The sequence below is a fragment of the Lutjanus erythropterus genome, chromosome 9 (genome assembly GCF_056507025.1).
Source record: "Lutjanus erythropterus isolate fLutEry1 chromosome 9, fLutEry1.hap2, whole genome shotgun sequence".
Lineage (NCBI taxonomy): Eukaryota > Metazoa > Chordata > Actinopteri > Lutjaniformes > Lutjanidae > Lutjanus > Lutjanus erythropterus.
In genome coordinates this window covers 10125230-10148571 of record NC_139325.1, presented here as the reverse complement: position 1 = coordinate 10148571, position 23342 = coordinate 10125230, and the positions used below count along the sequence as shown (strand labels likewise).

The following is a 23342-nucleotide window of genomic DNA, read 5'->3' as shown; positions in this document are numbered from 1 at the left end:
TTGCAGTCTGCAAGTTCACCATGAGATGACCTTAAATCCTACACACTGATCCTTTGAATGTGCTCTATAATATCACCAGAGTGATTCTTTAACCATAGAGACTCATGTTTCCTGATCTTTGTTGTCCAGAAAAATTTTTCCAGATGAAGAGAAGCCAGTGTAAAGACGGGCTGGAGATCTACAAGAGATTCCTGACACGAATGACTCGGGTTTCAGAATTCTTCAAAATTGCTGAGGTAGGCTGCAGAGAAACATTCGGTGCTTTTCATTATGCTAACATGTCTCCTCACTTCTCTTCCTTGCATCTTAGCTCCTCCCAGCGGGGATGTGGAGAGATGCGAGGAAGAGACACAAGGACAGAGCAGCCGAAGCTGCCACATGAGAAAACCTTGGTTGAATAGTGTTAGTTTTAAGCCACTTCGGTTACTCAGGTGTGACATTTTTATAAGTCACGCCACTTAATAAAAGACTTCTGTGTAGGATACGCCTGTGTTTCCTTGCTCAAATCTCCTCCAGAAGCCTCTTCTCTCCTCAAGTTATCATTTCCTCAAGGTGCATTTAAGGAATGAGATGATCGTCGATGATGGAGGATTGGGAGCAATTTCATGGTCACTGGAGGAGAGAGGACAGGGACTGTGACGGCTTTTGTGCGCAACTATTATCTTACTTTTATTTTATTTATGGACTGCCTGCTAGGTGGTCATCTAACAAAAGTTGTACAATCACACTCACAAAAAAGTCAGCCAAGACAGAGAGTAGTTATCAAAGTGGCAATGAAAATCCTTACATTTTTCCGAAACTAATTTTGTGCATTTTAATTGGGTTTTTTTTCCCCGCTGTATGGAGTCCTAGTCTCTTTGTGAATAATGAACTGGGTGAATTCTTTCTCAGGACCATTAGGGTACATGGTGTACTGCAGTCTTTGTTCAATTATTTTTTCTAGTTGTTCAATACCAATTTAAACTACCCTTTTAATTGAATATAACTGAAAAAGACACAATTTTTTTAAAGTTCTCTACATATATATTTCTGAAGGATTGCATGTTGTTCACTGATAGTCTATGTCCAGAGAAGGATAGCTTGTTCAACAATATTCCTCTATCCGCAAAAGCAATAGCAGAGCAGCTTAACAAGTTATCAAGTGACATTTATGATCCGTTACATGACAAACCTTGGTCAACAATGAAAAGTGAGCCATTTTCATCAACAGTGTTAAAAACCAATTCAAAGTGACAGAAGTGTTCCTGAGTTTGTGTCTAATGCGCAGCTACAAATATATATAAAATGTACATAAACTGCTGTTCACATACTTTTTTTGTTTCAGTATGACGATAATATGCTATTAATGGAAGCAAGTAAATTTTCTGAAATATTACACTTTCTTGCGTGTTGCAGTGGCCTTCTGTAAGGTGACATTACTGTCAGTGACCCCAAGCCAGGTTTGTGTTTGAGACTTCTGAACTGATGCTTGGGAACCGATCAATAGGGTCTGTGCAGAAGCATTGACAAGCAATGCAGGGGTGCACTGATGCTGTGACTCTTTGAATGCTTGACACTTCCCCTGACTGTGCATTAATGTTGGCTCATTAAAGTTGCTCTATCTGCGGACTCACAGTAGCTAGAGGGCAGCGCAGTGGCGCAGTCATTAGCACTTTCACCTCACAGCAAAAAGGGCATGGGTTCACATTTGACATGGCCTTTCTGTGTGGTGTTTGCACGTTCTTTGGGTGCCCCTCCGTCAAAAACATGCATAGGTCAATTCTCCTGTCAGTGCCCCTGAACAAGGTGCTGCCTTACATCTGGTGTGGATCCCTCAACATTTACCTTAAAACTTAACCTTTATGCACTAAATGATACACTACTTGAAAAAGGTGGCGCCAAATCTATTTGGGTAAGCTTAGGAAAAGATCTCGGGCAGAGTGTGTGCGTCATGTAGTAAAGTGGGTCTGCAAAACTGCAGCTGGATCCTTCTCAGAGAGGATGTGAGGAAGCATAACTTAGCATTATGAAAACACTCACTGTGCTGCATGGTAACTGTTCACTTTCTTCTTTTACAGCAAGTGGGAATAGACAAAAACGACATACCTGAACTCACTCAGGTAAGACTGACTAATGCTTTCTCATACCTTTATTCATTTTCAATAAATTATTATGGGATCTGTTAAGTTTTTTTTTAGGCTATACTAACAGAGCATGTCAGTATTATGTTTTTTTTCTAACTGTACTGCATGTGGTGTGAATGTATGAAGCCACCACCTATTGTTTTCTCCTGCTGTGTTCACCATTATTGCTCCTCTCTGATAATAACCAGTCATTCACAGACAGCCACACTGCGTTGTAAAAAGGAGGCGCTCCATGCCAATGAGCTGTGGTTCTTTGGTGATTGACGGCCCCTGTGCCCCCCCTTCTCTTTCTTACTTCCAGAGATGCAGATTGATCATTCAGGCTGAGCGTGTGAGTAGTGAGCACAGAGCTAGCTTTGGGGAGCAAACAGCTTAGGGAGGGTCAACATTTGAACTTTTGAGTGCACACTGAATTGAAGCACACTGCACAGCGAGTGCACACCCAGCAGACAGACATCAGGCGCTGTGATGAAGTGGGATGATGTGACTGGAGGAGCCGATTGGATAAGCTGTGATATGCTGAGCAATGCTGCTGACAAGGCGGCTGTTTTCCGCTGCTAAAACTCTGAGCTAAACATAGTTTTAGTTCAACGACTCTATAAAGGCACAGCAGATTGTTGTCAGTGATTTGTGCTGCAGAGTTTCCATAACACCTATAAAAAAATATTTTTAGGTCACTGACCAATATTGATTCCTAGGATGAGAAACCTCATTTCTCCTGTTGGTTCCTGAACTAGTCCGAGGCTTCTAAACTCTATTGTGTTGTGGAAACTCTTTGTTTTCAGACGTGGCAGTATGAATGACTTGCATGAAAAGCATGCTGCAATGCCGTCTGATTAAACCCAGACAATCCACACCGTTCTGAATCAAACTGTAATATATGACGCTTTTATTGTGGAGTATTTGAAATGAAGATTAGAGCCGGTCAAACTCATTATTTCATGTGCAGGGATTTTGTCAAAGGCTTGCTGATATGGTAGGATAGCTGCAAGCTCAAAGCTAACTGCTTGTATTATGTTAGTAGACTGGGTGTGTGGCTATGGTTCAACATTTTGAGAAATATTTTTATTTATTTCCTTGCTGAGAGTAAGATAGGACAAGTGATGGGACTAAGTTATTTTGCTATTCTGAGCACTTGATTAATGTCTGGCTCCACACATGCACATGCTGCTGTACGGGAGAAAATGCCCTGCCTTTTTTGCATTTCTTTAAACCAATCGCAAACATTTTGGGTGGTGCTAAGCCCAGGATGCAGCAAGGGTGTTGCTTGTTGGCACTAAAATGACTACATCACTGCGAAAGAAAAGGTAGCAGCTGCTGGATTGTTTACATTCATACCATTAGCATCCCGGGCATTAATTTGCCGTTTTCAACATGTAAGTTCCAACTCGGAGGTTGCGTTGAAGTCCTAAATCAAGCAAAAGTCAAGACTGACAAATCCCAAGTCAAGGCCTAAGTGCTACACTTGGGGTTTCGATTCCTTTGGTGTCATTTTTTCCCAACTTTTGCTAGCAGCGTATTGTTACTTCTTCATGTTTCTCTCCTACAGCTTGATTGGATGCTGCTGGAGTGTTTCAAAACAAAGTGAATCTGATGAGTTCAATGTCAACTTGTCGACTGAGAATGAAGAACATTAATGTTAGTTCATTCAGGAATTGAACTGATTCGCAGCACACTTTTTAAATAACATATGTTTTAACCTTTGGGGATGGGGGAAGGTATCAGATATTTTCAAGTCAAAAGTCCAATTAAAGTCACTAGTAATTGGTGTTAAATACCAAGGTGAGTTGCAAGTGTTTTTGATTTTGTCAAGTCATGTCTAAACTTGTCAAATCTGTGACACGACTCTGATTCAAGTTCAATTCATGTTACTCAAGTCTGTTGATAACACTCTCATGCCTTTATGCTAAATGCTAAGTTGCTTAACTTGTTTGTTTAGTCTGTACTAAATCTAAATGGGGGGGTACTATGGTAAGTTCTAGTCTTAATGTTAAGCTAAGCTAATTGCCTGCTAGCAATGACTTCATATTTAACATACAGATATGAGAGTGGTATTGATCTACTTGTCTAAATCTCAGCAAAAAAGTCTTTTCCAAAATGTCGCACCATACTTACCTAAAAATATTGCTTTCTAGCGTTACTTGTGTCGGGAATTTTACTTAAGTGCTAGATCCACTTTCCATCAAGCAATCATGTGTTCCTCTCCATAAGTCTTCTCTTCAGCGATGCTCATTAAAGCAATTGTGGGTTTTGATCGACTTCAATAGAGGCTTTTACTGGAAAGACTTCTCAAATTTTAATATATGTTCCAGCTACATCACTTTCTTATGTATTGCCTGCTGAGAAACATTGTTATCTCTTTCTCTTTTGTCAAAAGTTTCATCTTCTTTTTTGTATATAAGTCTTATAAATAATAGCCCGAACTACTCTTTTTCTTGGTTACTTTTTTGCATGTTCTGTCACTGTTAATAGGCAAACATTTCCATTAAAATCTCTTAAGCTAGAAAAACATGAATGTCGTTGACATGCTGGTTGGATTTTAGTTCTGTTCGCAGTGTTTGGGGTTCACAGCAGTGTCCTTAACCTGACACATTAAATGACTCAGCTATTCCTGGTTGCTTTTAAGGACAAGTTGTAGAAAATAGGACAAAATCTCTGATAAAATGAAACAAGCAACAAATAAATACTGTGTCAATGAGTGTATTTGAAATATGCCACCATTTTATTTATTAACCGATGTGCAGCAGTGTTCCTATGCTGCCATAAATTCACAGGATAACACTGTTAATCTTCACAGCCTAACCTGCGTATCTTAGAAGCCCCTTTCCTAAAAAATGAGACTCTGCATGGCTGATAAAATTCGATTAATGCCCCCAGGAGAACAACTATATCAATCTCTCAGGTCGTCGTAGATTAATCTCAGTCTCAGCCGCCGATTTCTACTCTCATCCCTTCCAGGAAGAATTACATCAGCACCAACAAGGAAGAATAATATCACCACCTGACTGTCTTTGTAGATGTGCTGTTATGTCATCACTCAAGCACACAAGTAGATGTAGGAAATACTCTGCAGATGATAGCAGTTGCATATGCCTGGAGGCCTGTTGCTGTCACATCCACAGCGAGCTGGTTCAGCAGCCTTTAACATTGACCTCCTCAGCTGAGAACTAACGCTGTATGTCCAAGCATTTCAGTAATAGAGCTGTTATATCTGTCCTCTGTTCTTGCTGGCGAGGGCAGACACTTTAAAGTCTCTGGATAATAAATGGTCCACCCACCTCCCTCTGCCTTGTTGGTCTCTCAAAGTGTTAAGGATAATATACTAGACAGCTTTAAAGGGATAGATTGAGGAAATGGAGCAGGGAATTAAGCAAAGTGAATTATTGACTTATTCCGCCGACTGAATTAGCTTTGACCTCTCTTAATAAGCTGGCTGGATATTGTACCATCCTTTGTACTGCATGTTGGGAGGTGATCATGTCCCATTTAGCCTGACTAAGCATGCAGCTTTGCATCGGGGCTGGCTGGAATCTCTATCAGCACTGAGAATAAACCTTTTTTTCTGTTTTGTTATGTAATTGATTTTTTGTTGTTTTTGTATCCTGCTTTATCCCTTTCTGTTTCATTCCCTGTCTAACAAATGGAATTCTAAAAATGATCAAAGTAAACTAACAATCCAGTGAAATATAGTTAATTGATTAAAATATTTGGCAAATTGTGTTTGCCATTTTATGCTTGAGCAATGGTTTGAAATTGGCAAAGTTATGGGAGTATCTGATTAAAGAATACTAACAGTAAGCAAAGCCTGAGAAAGCATTTACAGCTAACTTTCAGTTCTTGGTTATTGTGGAAACTCTGTGCTCTGGACAGATTTTGGTTGATCCTCCAAGAATATTGATGCTCAGCAGCCCCAGTCTCGAGTTATGAAGGTTTATTATTATTAGCATATTATTAAGCCTAGTCTTATCTGCCAGTATTATTGGCCTGATATTGGCCTGTCACAGCAACTTTGCTATCCATTCTATAGATGGTGTGCCGATATTACCTTGCGTACCTATAGGATAGCATAATTATTTTTTTTTTTACTGTAGACGATCATGCATCAAGTCTTGGAATTTGCAAGCAGCAGTGGTTACTCCACAGCTGGCATGTGGATTTGAGTACCATCTGGATAGCGGTTACACTTTAGACTCATAATTAAAGATATTTTCACAAAGAGGTAGCATGTATACTGAAAATAGAAGAGTGAACCCATTGACACACTGAAGTTCACAGATGGATGAATCTGAAAAAAGAGTGAAATGTTTTAAGAGTCAGTGCTGTCAATTCAACAGTCGAAGACGCAGTCGCTCAACTTAAATGTGGTGACAGAAATCTTCAGTGTTTCTGTTTGACTGTGTGGTCATCGACTGCAGAGTATTATGTGTATTATCAGCCCCTCTGACCCTCATGGTCCCTGTTGGAATCACCCTCTCTTTATTATTCTTCAGGCCCCGGAAAGTCTCCTGGAGTCCCTGGAGACCCACCTCAACACGCTGGAGGGGAAGAAGCCGTAAGTAGTTCAATACATCTGCGGCCTGTTTGGATTTTTAATCGTTTACCAGCTGTAACACACAGTTGAAGCTTCAATGATCCCATAATTATACAGTTTAGTGATTCTTGCTCTGCTTAAAGCCAGACAGTAAAAGTCTGTAATGATTTTGGCTCAGGATAGCTTGGCAGTCCAGCATGCACCTGGCCTGGTTTGTTGCTCTTAGAGTTAACTGTTTCCTTTGAGCAGTTTTACATCAACGACTATTATTCTTTGTTATTTCTCTAACATGTTATTTCCTCTGTCTATACTCAACTCAGAGAGGATAAGTAAGTATTCTCTGTGCGATGAGAATATTATTTTATTATTTACCAGATTAAGTATTTGTGGTGATGAATAAACTTTCAGTGATTCTATAGAAAAAACATCTGAATGAGCAGCTGACATTTGTGTTGTTGTGTGTTATGATTTTGTTCAAGATGCAGTTCTATAGAAAACATTATATTCATCATTCATTTTTGAGAACTGGGACAAAACCATATTTTGAGGGGGGTTTGATTTTTTCTTTTCAAATATGTTGAAATATATTTTGGCTATTAAACCTAACGAGCCAACCTCCTAGTGATTGAAAGTTTTATCATTTCACAGCAATTGTAGTGAGCAGCAATTTTATTTTTTAAAGTTGCTTAACTTTCCCTTAATATTAACCAAAATACACATTTTAAAACCATAATTCTCATTTAGCTTTGATTTAGAAGGGCTACAGAGTTGACATGTTATGGTTGACACATTTGGTAGCAATATTATTTAATGCATTAGTAAAAATAAAAATAGAAAGTTTACCAGTGCTTGAGCAGTACTCTCGCACTTTTTAAACCAGGAAGTGAGACAGGGGTCCCTGCAATATAGCTAACTTTTTTTTTATGTCTGATTGAATCATGTAGAAATCTGACAGAGTTGATGATAATGTGGGACACAAATTTAAAGGGCCAACATTTTCATAAAAAAAGAAAAAAGATTTTAAAATAAAAATGATTATAATACCAATTTCTAATTGTTTGAAGCTGGGGATTCTTGACTCGGACAAAGATATTTTCTGACACATACCAAGTTTTGAAATAAAAAAATTTAAAGCAAACCAAAACATTACATCAATTATATATATTTCCTACATGTGGATCCTTAATAAATATGTTTTCACCAAAAAATGGAATCAGATTGTTGCTATTAATAAGTCTGTGCTGGCAGGACAAGATTTGTCCCATTTCTCAAGAATGAATGTCATATTTGTGACTAACATAATTTGCATCATTCTTGTCATTGACATACTGAACAATGACACGTTTTGCCTTTTATCCAATGTCATTACTAACATATCCATCTTTGTTCTTATCCTTCTGCACAGTCAGCTCTGACTTTAACTAAGCCTTAGATGCATGCCATTCAGAAACAACCAGCTCTTCACTTTGTGTCTGTAATGTTGAAAAGCTTTGTTGAGGAGGAGCTGGAGCCAAGATGCCATTACTCAGTAGTGCAGCGTGGATCCATTAATTGCAGATGTTTACTAAATGGGATTGCCTTGAAGTGCTGCCTCCCCGAAAACACCAAAGTGATACTTAAGCTGTCACTTTGCCTCCCATCTCAGTAATAGCCATTATGTTTCAGCATGGACATCATTAAACTCTTTAACTCATGTGCTATTGTTGTTTTTGCAGGTCGCCCACTAAGGTAAGATATGTTTGATGATAATCATAATGCAGTGGTAGTAATAGTAGTCTTCATGTATATATAGTACCTTTCATTGTCAAAGCGCAGTTATCGAGATCTTAACAGCGCAGCGTATGACCTAAAAACTGTAAATACTTAAAGGGGTAGTTCATCCCCAAATAAAAAAAACCTACTTTTCCCCTGTCTTGCAGTGCAGTTTATCCATCTAGATTTGTTTGGTGTGAGTTGCTGAGTTTTGGAGATATGAGCTGTAGAGATGTCTGCTTCTCTCCACTATAATGAGACTAAAAATTTGTGGTGCTCAAAGCACCAAAAAATACACTTGAAAATTACTTACTTAGTTACTCAAGATAATCCACAGACCTTGTTCTGAGCAGTTTCATGTAGGAACTACTTTCTTTTTGCAGTAAAATCTACTGGAACTACCTTCTTTTCTATTAGAAAGAAAGTACTGCCATGTGGTCCAATTATATTGGAGAGAAGGAAGACATTTCTATGGCTGATATCTCCAAATCTCTGGAACTCACACCAAAAGAATCTAGATGGATAAATAGCACTATAGGCCAGGGAAAAATATATATATTTTTGATTTTAGGTAAACTGTCCCTTTAAAGATCCCCTCCAGACATATATTGAGACATATATACAACTAATCTGCTTGTCACAATAATGTACAATAAGTATGTATATAAGTATGTATTCCACATTAAAATCTTTGAAAAGGCATCTACTCTTTCTACCTCATTAAAAATTTGAGAATCTATAAATATGCAAATATTCATTACTAAAATTTTCCTACTGTCTCCTACTTCACTGCAAAGTCCATTCTCAGTGTATGTGCACTGATAGCTTCAAGTTTCTACATCACACTTGTACAGGCTGCAAATTGGATTAGGAATGGCTTCTAAACTATTTGTGATGTCACAACTATTGCTTTTAGGCCTGCCCCTTAAAATCAGATTTTCAATGAGCACAGAGAGATTTTCCATTTTCTGCAGATGAATGTGAAAACATAATTTTAGTGTCAAACTCTGCACATACGTCCTTCTGCACAGTGAAACTCAAACTGCAGGAATATTTTTGAGTGGAGGGGGACTTTAATTTGACTTTTAACTTCACCTGTGACAGTTCTTACTACAGACAGATAGTGATTCATTGTGAATTCATGTGTTAAAAAGCTGTTGAATCACATCAGCTTACATAACCGTATTGGTCACCATGTTAACTTCCTCTGCTGCAGGATGCCACAGCCAACAGCAGCTCGCCAGCCGCTGCTGCCGCTGCGCCGCCGGCCAAGCCTGCACCGCCCGCTGCTGCCGGCGGGCCGCCCGCTCGCCCCGGGCCACCTGCCAAACCTCCTCCGCCCTCCATCACCCCCACTGCACCAGCCCCCGCCGCCGCTACTGCTACCAGCAAGTAAGAGTCACTCAACAATATTAAAAAGTGTTTGAGCTTTTTCTGTATCTGAGAATCAGTATTACATAAGGAACGATTCCCTCTGTCAACATGTCCTCATTCGCTCTTTGGGTTCAGTGCTCTCGATGACGGCTTCTTGTTGGATCTAGACCCCATGTCCTCCTCATCAGCAGGGGGCGCTGCAGCAACATCCTCTACGACTGGATGGGGAGGTGAGAAACGTCCTGCTCTTTCAGCAACTAACTGCTCGCTTCAGTACTGGTGCTACGCCTGTAAATTCTGTTCTGGCAGAACACATGCAGTTAATACTGATAACCCCTTGAGTTTTGCAGTAATGTTTGAATTTAGTGGCAGATAAAAGCAGCTTCACATTTCTAGCTGGCAACTGTTGCTTTTGCTCGCAGATTTAGTCAGGGTCATATCTCGATGGTAACCACAGAGCTACAAAAGAGTGATCATTTTAACTGAAACCATGATCTTTCCTTAACCTTAACTAAGTGTCTTTTACCGTGTTTTTGTCCCTAAGACTAAGAGGTTCTTCATCACAGCATTGTCACATTATAAAACATTTTTAGGTTGTACAATGTGGAAACTGAAGAAACAAGTGTAAGTGCATAAAGTGTACAGATCTCGAGTTTTGCACATCAAGGGTTACCATCTAGACACAACCTTTTATCAGCCATATAACTATCTAGCTAATTAAGCTAACATTAGCTAGTCTCCAGCTGCCTTTGCTGTTTCTATTTTATTCTCGTGTGTTTTTTTTATTTTGCATCCAGGATCAGCGGCATTGAATACTATAGAGTGCTGCAGGGATGATGTATTTTTGCAGGCTAATCTAGAAGTTAGCGTCGCCCTGGTTCCTTCCACAAAAAGCCAATTCAAACTACATTGTGGGTTTTTGATCAATGCAGAAAATAATTTCTGTGACAAACAAAAGTTTATGATACTTAGTACGTGTTTTGTTCAGCAATACAATCGAACACGACACGTAAAAACTTCAGAATTCTTGAGTAGGGTATTTACTGACATGTATGTTGAAGAAAACGTTAAACTCTCCTAGGCTTGTGTTCACCACAGACCTTACTTTAGACATCTGGACAAAACCTCATTCAAAAAAAAAAAAAAAAAAAAAAAAAAAAGAACATTGACTTCGAAACGATGGAACCAGACCTGCAGAAATGCTAAATCATTTCCAGGTTTTAGGACTCATTGCTGCTGCACTCAGTGAATATTTGTTATTTATCTTACTACAACCCTGCACATTTGACAAACCCACAGTACAAATGTGGTTGCCAATCTCAAATCAACGTTCAGGTGAGGAGTTTAGTTAGCTGCCAATTTGCGCTAATGCCTGAAATAAATATTGATTCACTGAACTTTGCAGAATGTAGTTAAAGAAGAAAAATATCAGTAAATGATAACAGACTTGAATTCCATCAAATTAAAATGGACCATGCTGATGAAGTTTCATCCCATTAACTACAAACCCTTTTACTTTACATTACCATGCACCATTTTCCAAAGCATACAGCAAGTTGAGGTTCCTGCAGTGATTTTAATACCACAGTAGAATAAATGGAACCAAATGCTGCTTAGAAGGCGTAGGAAGAAGGGAATCAATTTAGCAACCTACAATATGGTGCTTTAGTAATATCATGTATATAGAATTTGAAGTAAATGAGCCGAATTAAACACACCCTGGTCTTTTTGAATGAGTCCCAGTAGTAGGATAAAGAAGTGGTATCCTCTTTGATATGATTTAAATTACAGAGTATTTCTATTATAAATCTACTGTTGCTCTTTGGCATGCCCTCTGTTTATCTTCAGTGATACCCTGAAGATGGCCACAGTCCAATGGTAGCCTTTCAAAGCCTAAATTACATTAAAGAGCTTTTAGCTCTATTGTGCTTTACCATTGGTCCAGATCTGTTTTTTTTCCTGGCTTGTGTTTTTTTTGGCAGCTTGCAAATTAAAGATTTCTAAATTTCATCAGATCATTTATGAAAAATCCTACCTCTTCTGTTGTTCATTCTCTTACCTGTGTCTCTCTGTGTCTGTGTGTTGTGCAGATCTCTTGGCTGAAGGTGAGTATTCTTCTGACTGTGCCCAACTACAGACACATGAAATAGCTGCAGGCACTTTATTTTTCACTACACGACTTGGCTTTCTACCTGAAATTCTCATTGTCTTTGTGTCAAACCCTGAAATCCTCTCTGATAGGCCTGTCTATTTTCATTTTTCAGTCTCTTGACACTGTCGTGTTCCTTCTATTTCCTTTTTCTCTCCAATCTCTCTCTTCTGGGGGTTGTGACTGGGTTGCGACATTTGGATTATGGGGTTTATCCGCATAGCAACTCCGGCTGCCACTGATGAAGCGTCTGAAGCTCTCCTGGCGGAGGGAGAGTCTGCTGCCGCTGATGCTGATGCTGCAGCAGCTGCTGCCGCCCCTGCAGCTTCCGCGCCCGCAGCTGCCGCCGCCGCCGCTCCCGTCACTGCCGCTGCTGCTGCGGCAGCACCGGCACCCGCCTCTCTGCCCGTCGCAGCTCCCGCCACCACCTCAGCCACAGATCTCGACCTTTTCGGAGGTCAGTCTGGTCAGAGGATAAGATGTAGACCAGGATACACAGCATGGCAGCCCGCCTGCTTGCCTGCAACAAGCCCTTTCATCATTTAGTCATTTACAGATAGGATTCCTTTAGTATAAAGTTGGTATGTAGAGGATTGGGATTTGATTATCACTCTATAGAGTTTGTGATACAACCACTAATATGCTACATTATAAAACCGCAAAAAGTCTGCAGGCTTTTGTCCCATCAGATTAAAAATATATGTCATCTATGCAAAAATTTATGAGATATCTAAAGATTGAAATGAATCTGCCTTTTTGATAAAACATGAAAACCTGAAAGATCAGCCAGAAAGAATAGTATAAATGTACATTATGAGACTTCAGTATGTAGATGGCACCGTAGCCCCAGTTTATGCCTCTCATGTATTACCATTCGAGTCACAGAGCCACACATTTGCTTTTGAAAACTCAGAGGGTTTTCGCTAATCTGAAGGTATTTCCAGAAACCTTGAAGACTCACCTTTCCTCCTAAATGACAAAACACTTCTGCTGCTGCATGATTATTAATCTGTTTCTCAAGGTGTGACTGTACTTCCATGTGAGACATGACATACTGTATTTCCTCGCTGTATAAAAACATAAATGGATTAAAAATATCTTTTTTTTAAAATAAATCAGCAGAAAACTTTTTGAAATGGATGAGTATCATTAGGATTTTATTGGTACAATTGGTATTGATTCTGCTTATCAATATATTACTTATAAATACTCTTGCTGATAGTGCGCGCCATAATTTGGAGCAAAAACATAAAGGTATAACAGTATAGATGTGAAAAGATTCAACAGTGACTTGTAAATTACTTGTACATAAATAGCTCACATAAATATAGTGATGCAAATTGTAAGCACTTTCCTTAATTGATCATTGGTGACTAACAATCAATTAATCAATTAATCATTATTTAAAAAAACATAAAACATGTTTTTCCCCCTCAATCACAACTTTATTTGCACAGCAACATATTGCATATTCTTTGACAGGAATACAGTGTATTAAATATGTTAAGATGTAAATCTCTGTCATATTTCAGATCTTTATTTGATCATAGATCGATTAAATTTTACTTGATGGATTCTTAACGACCGATTAATCAGCTATTGATTCATTGTTATCATCCGTAAAAAATGCCAATAATAGTATAATTTGTCCAGGAGCTTATTAATATTTCAGTAGTGCCCAGACAGGAATCGGCACAGGTTTAGTACCAGTTTTAGATTCCCATCTCTACTTTCTCTTCTATGCATTTAAGTCTTTGAAGACTCTGGAAGTATCTTCAGAACAGCAGTAAACATTGTTAAATGACCTTCTGGGTTCTTCAAAGATCCCTGGATATATATTTCTGTATGCAGTACATATTTTATCAGATGCTAAATTCTGTGACTCCAGTGTGATGGTATTCTATGCTCACCTATGTTTTTACATCCTGCTGTGTTGCAACCATGTACACTAACGTGCTGACATGATGTCAAGCATTCACACATTGTTTGGCATCGAGCACGGAACAAAACATTTGTGGCACATCCCAAAAATATGAGCCAGTATGGTGGATCGCTTGCTTCTCTCTGGGTTTATTCAAAGCTGCACAATTGGAACAAAACACAAATGAGTTTTGACATTAATGTGTTTTAAACATTCATCAGAGTGTGTGCGTCTCAATAAACCCACTGAAATGTAATCAATCTGAAATTATGCCTCGTATTTGTGAGATTTGCTGCTTTTTGCTGTTTTTGTTCATCACCCTTAATGATTTTCTCCCTAATGGCTTACTAACAGTTTCATAAATATGTCAAAATGATGAGTAGCTGGATATTTTTTAATGATATTTTGTTTGTTTTTTAATATTAACCCGATCACCAAGTATTTGCTGAAAAGAACCAATTGAGTTTCTTTGTCAAAGAGAGACTTTGCCTCGTCCATCCCTGACATTTCCCCTCTTGTCACAGAGTACAAGTCTCTTGTGACAACTTGCCTCATTTCACAAGCCCGCACAGGTGGTGCACTCACTGAATGCAGTATTATGCAGCCCTTCAAAACTCCTCACTTTTGACTGATGGTACAATCAGATCATCACTGCAGTGACTGGGCTGCATATTTCTTGTATTCTCTGCTTTTTTTTCCTGATGCTGACCTCTCATTTTTCTTTCCTGTCCATTCCATCTGTTGACTCATCTTTTGTTCGTTACATCCATGTGTCTGTCCGTGTGTTGGCCCCGGGTGTTATGTTTTTGCGTTTTGCGTTCCGGCTGTTTTTCGTCTGCAATACCATAGATGCGTTTGCACCTTCCCCAGGAGACGGTCCTGCCGCCGTGGCCGCGGGCCCCGCTGCTGATGCATTTGGTGGATCTGGTGGGTGACAAAACAGCTTTTTCTGCAAGTGTGTGTGTCTGTGTGTGTGTGTGTGTGAATGTGAAGGCTGTTGTTGCTTTGATTATATTAAAGCTGCTTCTGCTTCCATAGGAGACAGTAGAACAAACGCACCCTCAGGGGCCTACTGTCTCACCCCAAATCCTGCTCTAATGCCCCAGTCATGGACCCACCCCTCCTTCATTTCGACTACTCTTCTCCTTCTAATATTCACCCAGTGAATACTACAGTAAAAAGCACAGTACAGCTACTAACTATACTGTAGTTCAGCAGTGAATACCTTTTGGTTCGATACTCTACCCCTGATACTACCTGAGCATGATGATGATGCTTTGTTTTTTTGTTTTATTTTGTAAAATAGCCTCTCTCTCTTTGGCCCTTGGAAATCTGCTTTTTTTTTAAATAAATGAAAAGTATTCCTTAAAGGTACTTCTAGTTTGTGCCTAGCATACTAACAACAGCAGTAACAGTTTCAGTTTATTTAACAGGCTTTGACATTAACTTTATTCTGCGCCCACACTCCCAGACTCCTGTGTTAATCAGTGTGAAAAGGACACACCAGGTTTTAAAAATGTTTCTTATTCGTCAGCTTAACTTGTCAGCAATTATCTTGAATGGTTTTAAATTATCCATGTGTCCCCTACGTCTTTATCCCTGGCAAAAACATTTGTAGACGTCCGTGGTCATCAACGGATGAATCCAACTGGCTTTTCTGAGTCCTTTATTTTTCATATTGCACCATCATCAGGTCAGATTTTTGAATTTGTCTGATCAGATACCTTCAAAGCTAATGAAATGATGATTAACCAATGTTAGCCGGCTAACAGGCTAACCTAAGATAGTGAACTCTGTAATCATCAACATATTAACTTAGTAACTGTGATCATGCTGACTTTAGCAGTTAGCTCAAGTATGTTAGTCTTGTTTTCTGTGACTCACTTGAAGCATAAACAATTAAGCAGAAAGGGAAAATGGCTGCTAAATGTGTATTTCTTTTGTAAGTATAACTGTAAGCATTGCCTGGGTGAATAATACCTGGCTATTTTTAGTAGCATGAATGAAGGTGCTGTGTCTTTTGTCTTTCTTCAGCCTTGGATCTGATTGTCACAGTGAAAGACGAGTCACTGCAGGTATCAGCCTGTGGGCACTTGAGCCAAGTAGAAAGCAGTCTCTTTAATCTTTTTTTTTTTTATAGCATTTAATGGTTTTCTCATTTTATACAGCACTAATATGTTGGTATTGTCACCAGGGACGCATGAATAAAAAGATTCAAGGCAGCCATATTAATATGAAATACGAGGGTAAATGCAGGTAATATGATATTCATTGAGACCCTGTTCCATTTAGTGTAGCAGAGCCTTTCTAGTGAGCACAATAGACTCGGTTTGACCTGAATGGAACAGAACCTTAATTACTATCACTGTGAAAAGGGGTTATTGTGCAGGTGAAAAAAAAATCTGATTTCAGACATTTTTTGTTTAAAAAAGGAAAGAAAGAAAGTAAGAAAGAAAGAAAAGGTTGCTATATGTATATTTTGGGTACGAAATATAATTGTATCTGGCTGAATAAAAACAATTATTTAGTTACTTTTATTAAATGCAGGTCTTGTGGGCATGTGTTAGTCTTCTCATTTTTATACTTTTGACCCAATATCACTAAAATTCTCTTATGCTAGCGTGCTGGTATTATCACATAGTCAACAAATACAGCAGGGACACATGGATACAAGACAACAGACCTTTTTCATGGCAGCGACATTGATATGTGAAATATTAGCATAAACACAGGTATTACTAATGATATTAATTAAGGTTACATTTAATGTAGCAGAGCCTTTCCAGTGAGCCAACATGCACAAGAGCAGCAGTCTGACTGTGTCCTGAATGGAATGGCACCTTAATTAGCGTCATCAGTAACACTCATGTTTACCCTGCTATTTCATGTCAAAATGGCTGCTGTAAAAAGGTCTGGTCTGATCAACCAAAAATGATTCTACTCTCCCAGCTGTAGTCACTTGTTAGATACTGAAAAATTAACCCTTCCTAAGTCCGGCCTCTTTTCCATCCGTGCTCCAATAGCAGTTTTGCAAACTTGCTACTTCAGTCAACTTTTTTTTTTCTTTTTCTGTAAAGTGACATATAGGGTCACATCTCCAGTTCTGGCTCACAAATTAGCTAATGTTAGCAAAATGCTAGCTAACTGGCTTGCTAATAACTGATGTAGATTATTAGCTGTCTATTTAGCTAGCATTTGCTAACATTAGCTAACTTAAGATGCCAATATATAACCATCTAATATAGTTTTCTTTTCAACATAGAAAAATGAGAGTTGATCGAGGTACCAAACTTACTCAACTGTTTGGAGCACAGATTGTAAAGGGGCGGGGCTTAGGAAAGGTCAATTGTCCCCCTCTGTCTGTTGTATCTTGTGGATGCAGTTCTGAAGTTAATGAGTGACCGTGTGCTTGGTTTACTTTCTTTGTATCTAACCCTGATTTGGAGCTTCAGAGGTTTTCTTGCCTCTCAAATATGCTTTTTACAGTGTTTGTTGCTTTAACAAACCCTCATCCCCCCCCCCCCCCCTTCCCCTTCCCCATCCACCCAACAACCCCCTACCCCCTTCTTCTCTAATCATAAACCCCCCTCTAACCCCTCAACACCACTCCCCCTGCTGCTTCTCCTGAAGACCCCTTCGCTACGACGGAGGGGAGCGTGGACATTGCTCCAGAGCTGGACCTGTTCGCAATGAGGCCCGCCGACTCGGGGCCCACTGCCATCACCCCTCCCACCTCTAGTGAGGCGCCGACCATCGTCGCCCCCATCGCTGCCCCCGCTGCCCCCACCCCTTCTTCCACCACCACCACTACCACCACAACCACCACCGACACCACCACCACAGAGTCTGCAGCCGCTCCGACTCTAGATATCTTTGGTGGTAAAGTCCTCTCGCTCTCATTCTGCCTCTCACTGCATTGCCCTGCATTATGACAGTGATGATGATGATGATGATGTAGGTTGTTATAATGATGATGTTGCTCTTGCTAGTGATGATGATGACAGTAGTGGTAATAACCTGCCCAGTCCCTACATTTCAGATTTGTTTTTCTATTTTCCATGATGCCTTTCCCTCAGATAAAGATCATGTTATCAAGTTAATCAAGCATCTTGACCTCCTCTGAAATATTTCAATATTTTAAAAAATCCACAAAGTCTCTTAATTATATATTGTTTGGAGACCAGACCTGACCTCTAGGGACATAAATGGACATGTATCTCTTTTTATTAACAGAGGTGGCTCAACCTGTTTTGATTATTAACCTAATACTAACCAACAGACTGCCAAAACTTAGAGGAAAGAAAACTCTTTTCTTCTCCTGCTTGTGACCAGTATTTTAGATACTGATAGCTGAGAATGCTTTGTTATAGCTTATGCACTTTAGTTAAAAGGGAATATTGCTCAATTTCAGAATTCATATATTCTGGGTGTCCTCCAAATGGTCCAGTTTGCTCCCACAGTCCAGACGACATGCAGGTTAGGTCAACTAGTGACTAGTGAGCCCAACTTGAGCTGGGATGAGATCCATCCCCCTTTAACCCTGCACAGAATATGTGTGCATGGTGAACGGGTGGATGGAGGAACATATAATTAACATATGATATTCCTATGATCTCAAAAGCAACCCTGGATAACTCAGGGTTTGATATCAGCCTCAGCTGTGTTTTGTGTTGGTGCTAACAGGCTAGACTTAAACAAATCAGGTAAATATTACCTTCTAAACATCAGCATGTTATTGTAGTAATTTTGAGCATGTTCGCATGCTAAAGTTAACATTCAGCTCAAATCCCAGCTGCACAGACCTGAATACATGGCTGTGGACTCTGAAAGGGATAGTTCACCCAAAAATGTACTACTCTACTCATCCTTTTGCTAACTGAGGGTCGGGATTATTTTGTTAGTCCGCACGACACTGCTGGACTTTCACAGGTAAACAATGTAAGTGAGTGGTGACCATTTTTCAAATGTAAAAAACAACAAAAAAAAAAACATAAAATGCCTCCATACTGCTCGTCTGGTGTAATCCAGGTCTTCCCGACATGCCCACATGCACACCATCACAACACACACACCCATTCAGACAGTGTGCATATGAACATGAATGTGGCTCCAAGCTAAGGATCTACAATGAAGATTCAGGCTAAAAACTTGTGCAAATGACATCTTTCTAAGTCACCTTGGTGTGTTGGGGCTTTAGAAGTATTAGATTACACGATGGAGGCATTTTATGTTTTTATTCTGTTATTTTTTTACATTTGAAATTTGGTCACCATTCACTTCTACTGTTATTGGAGATTCTGCGACGCTGTTCTCGCTGTGAAAATCCAGCAGTGTTTTGTGGAGCAAAAAACTGAACCCGACCTTCAGTCGGCGTGAGACTGACTAGATAATGACTGAATTTTCATTAATGGGTGAACTATGCTTTTAAGTCTCGGTAACTAAATACTGTCAGAGCAAAATCATAGGACCAAGGGTTTAATCTGTGATGTCACGTCACTAAGTTGGGAACCGGACAAATTTTATGGTAAAATCTCAAATAATAATCAAAATCCGGAAAAGTTAATACGGAAGTCTTGATGCTGAGATTTGGCAATATACCCTTTTAACTTTTGCACTGTTCTGTTTTGCATTGCACTGAAGAGATACACAGCAGCGTTGATAATCAAAATGTCTGCTCTCTCTGCTCTCCCTCATCTCTCCTCTTAAACTCATCATTCTGTATGCACTGGACTTGAAATCTGAATGTACATTTGATTGTGTGTCCTTGTTCTTAGATATGTTTGATTCTATGCCTGAGCAAAGCCCTACCACAGAATCCAAAGCTGCTACCACTCCTAGCGTAGACCTTTTTGGTGCAGGTACAGGAGTTGATATCCATTTCTCTGTGTGTGGAACCTCCTCATCTCTTCTGGTTTCCATACCTTTACTCCTCTGTCAACTGTTTTTATCCCCCACACGTCTTGGTTTGTCCCCCATAGTGGTATGAGAACTGTGCATGTGAACCCACTCGTTAAATCTCTGGATTGTCCTTGTGGCTGCTTTCTATCTACGCTGTCTCTCTACCTGCCACGCTAATACTTTTCTTTGCTCCCCCGACCTCCACGGTTTTTCTTCTTTCTCGTACTCTGCCTCTTGCTTGCGTTGGTAAATTAGACCTTCCTGCCGTCTCACGCGGGCCCTCTCCTTTGCCCGAGCCGGCTCCGGCTGGAGACATCGTGACGGGTGAGTTAAGCTGCTTTATCTTGACTGCATCACTGTTTTCCCTTCCTCTTTTCATGAAGAGTGCAGCCAGCCTTGATTTATCATCAAGTTTTCTCTGCATGGTGCTGGTGTCTGCATGTACATGCACACCAGACTCTCAAATGGTGCACGCTTCAAGGATGTGGATACACAGTTAAGATGCAGGGGTGCCTGCTTTCCTCGCCTGCTTCCTCTTCTTCTTCTTCTTCTTCTTCTTCTTCTTCTTCTCTGCATGTCTGCGAGCCGTTTAGAACAGGCAGGATAACAGTGCATGAGAGATGCATCCTCCCCGTCGAAATAAAGTTGCACTGATTGATGTCATCATTTACATTAAAGAGTAATTTAATCCCCTCCTGCTTCTGTCTCTGTCCCTGTCTCTGCTCAGACACATTTACATCTCCAGCTCCAGCTCCAGCTCCTGCTCCTGCTGCGGCTGCTCCTGCTGCTGCTCCTGCTGCAGCTCCTGTCCCGGAGGCCTCTTCTCCACCCAAAGCAGCAGAGCCGGCACCTGTCATTGACCTGCTGGGTACTGTTCCTCAGAACACACACACACACACACACACACACACACGTCTCTTTACGACAATATAAGCTGCATGTTGATTGTTGAATTTCAGGTGTCATTTGTGTATTTTATAATTGTACTTTTCTGTCTTTTGAGTATTTTTTAATCATCCTCAGTTGTTACAATAAGTTTATGTTTGTACCAATGAGGCCGATATCGTCTAGATGTGGTGATAAACTGTAGATGTTAGTGCAAAATTAATTTCAAGAGTTTCTAGATCATAGATTTAGTTGGCAGTAGCCACCTGTTTTATTCCCAAAATGCTTACACATTTACACTTGTACACTGTGTGTTTGTGTGTCTATCTTTCTACAAAATTGGTTTTTATTTTCAAGTCAGCTTTATGTAGTACTGAAAATTTTAGCCCTCTGAAGTAAATACAAGAGATGTTGCTTCGTGCAGGCCCCAACAAAGGTCATATCATCATGAGTTTAAGTTTTTGTCAGCCAAGATTAAAATTGAAATGCAAAAATGATCATTCCATCTAACTGTGAATCATTTCACAATTGCAAAATCTGTCAAAATAATTGTAGTATGATTTTTTCTTACCATATCACGTGACCCTATTTGTGACCATTGGATCACAGTGAAATTTGCCACAGACCTCCCCATGTGGACCTTTTATTTTGTTTTTGGATTGTTTACTCTTTAAAAAAAACATGGAGATTAATAGAAATATTGTCAATATCTTGGGATGGGATTCAGACATAGATTGATGATTTTTTTTCCCTTGTACTTTAAGGAGAAGCTGCTGCATCTGTTGCATTATGATCCCTGTAAAATGACACACATTATTGTGCAGAAGACAGTCATTGTATCATAGTAAATCACATTTTGACAGCACCATGTGATATTATGTCGATGAAAAAAATTGTCCAGTATTTTGGTTTATGACCAAATTACTTTAATGTCCTCTGAGAGGCATTTTGTGGTACATTACAGAACATGGTACACTAAAAACACATGAGACAAGAGCAGCCATCATAGATGTTATTATAGTCCAGGCAGGCATTAAAGTGCATGTCAATACTTATATACCAACAATAATAAAAATCAATACGTACGTCCCTCATGTATCCATGTGCTTCACACTCCCTAGTCTGAGACTACGGACCTCCCCTCAGATAGAACGTGGTAAAATAGGTTAAATAAGTTTACTTGCTTAAATTACTCAATTAGCAGTTGTCTGTAGTGTCATGATGATGTTATGTAATCTCATAGACACTCAACAATTTAGCCAAAATAGGCTAATATTATGGGTTTAATTAACTTCAGACTACACCAAATACGTAAAAAAAAAAAGTCTGTCCAAAGACATTTATTAGTTTCTGACTCTGAGAAAACTGGAAGAACTGTAAAATTCCTCTAACTACTTTATGTCTTTCAGCAAATCACACAAATTTAGGCTGTTCTGTGTGATCTGCCTTTGATAACTAATGTAGTATTTCTTCTCTTCCATTCACTGAATCTCCCCTGAAAGTGTTTGCAGCCCCTCTGGGGAGGCCAGCCTCACACTGTGAAAACCTCTGCCCTAGATCATGTATTTTGCCTGACACACCACAGCTCCAGCATCTGGTTTGACTGACTTATTGTCATGGAAATAAATTAATTCTGATCTTGGGGTATCTATACCTGGACCAGAAGATGGCTGGTTGAGGGTGGATGGGATGTTTCCATGCAGACCATGCAGGTACAGGTGGTAAAGGTCAGCCTACTGTTGCCCCAAGGTTTTCCCACAGGTCTACACTCCAAAATTGTTTCTGTGAGTAATTTTTGGAATTAAACAGGATACTCTTAATGAAGATTTGTCAAACAGAGTAAGAAGTAAAAAGTGTACTAAGTTTTCTAAGAACGTAAATGTGCTGTTGTCCCCTCTGCATCAGCACATTGGTCCCAGGAGAGTTTGTAATTTGATCTGCAATTATTAATCAATGAAATTATTATTAATCAATTATTAAATTAATCATTAGCTATTTTGATAATCAATTTAAACAGTTTGAGTCATATAAAAAAAAAAAAAGTCCACTGTCTCTGAATTTAGCTTCTTAAATCTGTATTTTTTTCTTTACTCCTCTCTGACAATAAATATCTTTGGATTGTATTCAAAACAAGACATTTGGATGACGTCATCTTGGACACTGATCAATATATTTCACCATTGTATGGACCAAACAAGTAAGTGATTAGTGGAGAAAATGTGTGGAGAACAGTTTGATTGTGAAATGAAAATAATCATTTCAAAAAACGACTTGAAAACGTACGTCCAGGTGATCCACGTTTGGACCTATTTTTCAACTTTTGACGATTCATTGAGAAAATAATTGATAGATTAATCAACAATGAAAATTATCATTTGCAGCCTTATTTCTGATCAATAATAAAACCACAATACTTATACTTGGTCACCACCTGTCGTGTTAGGTTAGTGTTTGATAGTGTTTACCTGGGAGCATCTTTGTGCCTGAATGCGGCCTCACGGAGCTGCTAGCACAGCTGTGGACTCTCAGTCTTGTTGCCATGAATCACTCCTGCACATTTTGCACCAAATCCCAGGCCAGGACAAATAAAGCAACATGTAGAAATATAATAAAGATCTCAGGTTCCTACCATTATTATGTAATGCTATGAAAATAGAGCTGAGCAGACCATGTGTATTCAGGTATGTAATCTTCCCAAAAAGGCTTCAA

General features: G+C 39.4%; 1 protein-coding gene across 7 annotated transcripts in view; it reads left to right on the top strand.

Moving 5' to 3' along the window:
• Nucleotides 1–23342, top strand: part of snap91a (synaptosome associated protein 91a) — a 71618-nt gene that overhangs the window by 38063 nt on the left and 10213 nt on the right. For 2 of the 7 annotated variants that reach the window (XM_084726112.1, XM_084726111.1), the window contains exons 7-19: nucleotides 130–236; nucleotides 2058–2099; nucleotides 6614–6675; nucleotides 8370–8382; nucleotides 9623–9798; nucleotides 9916–10010; nucleotides 11871–11885; nucleotides 12153–12386; nucleotides 14700–14777; nucleotides 17481–17729; nucleotides 19625–19708; nucleotides 20004–20072; nucleotides 20476–20616. In XM_084726112.1, the coding sequence (XP_084582238.1) occupies nucleotides 130–236; nucleotides 2058–2099; nucleotides 6614–6675; nucleotides 8370–8382; nucleotides 9623–9798; nucleotides 9916–10010; nucleotides 11871–11885; nucleotides 12153–12386; nucleotides 14700–14777; nucleotides 17481–17729; nucleotides 19625–19708; nucleotides 20004–20072; nucleotides 20476–20616 (1365 nt within the window). The remainder of the gene's footprint in view (nucleotides 1–129; nucleotides 237–2057; nucleotides 2100–6613; nucleotides 6676–8369; nucleotides 8383–9622; nucleotides 9799–9915; nucleotides 10011–11870; nucleotides 11886–12152; nucleotides 12387–14699; nucleotides 14778–17480; nucleotides 17730–19624; nucleotides 19709–20003; nucleotides 20073–20475; nucleotides 20617–23342) is intronic. The other 5 variants (XM_084726113.1, XM_084726118.1, XM_084726117.1 and 2 more) reach the window with 5 other exon arrangements.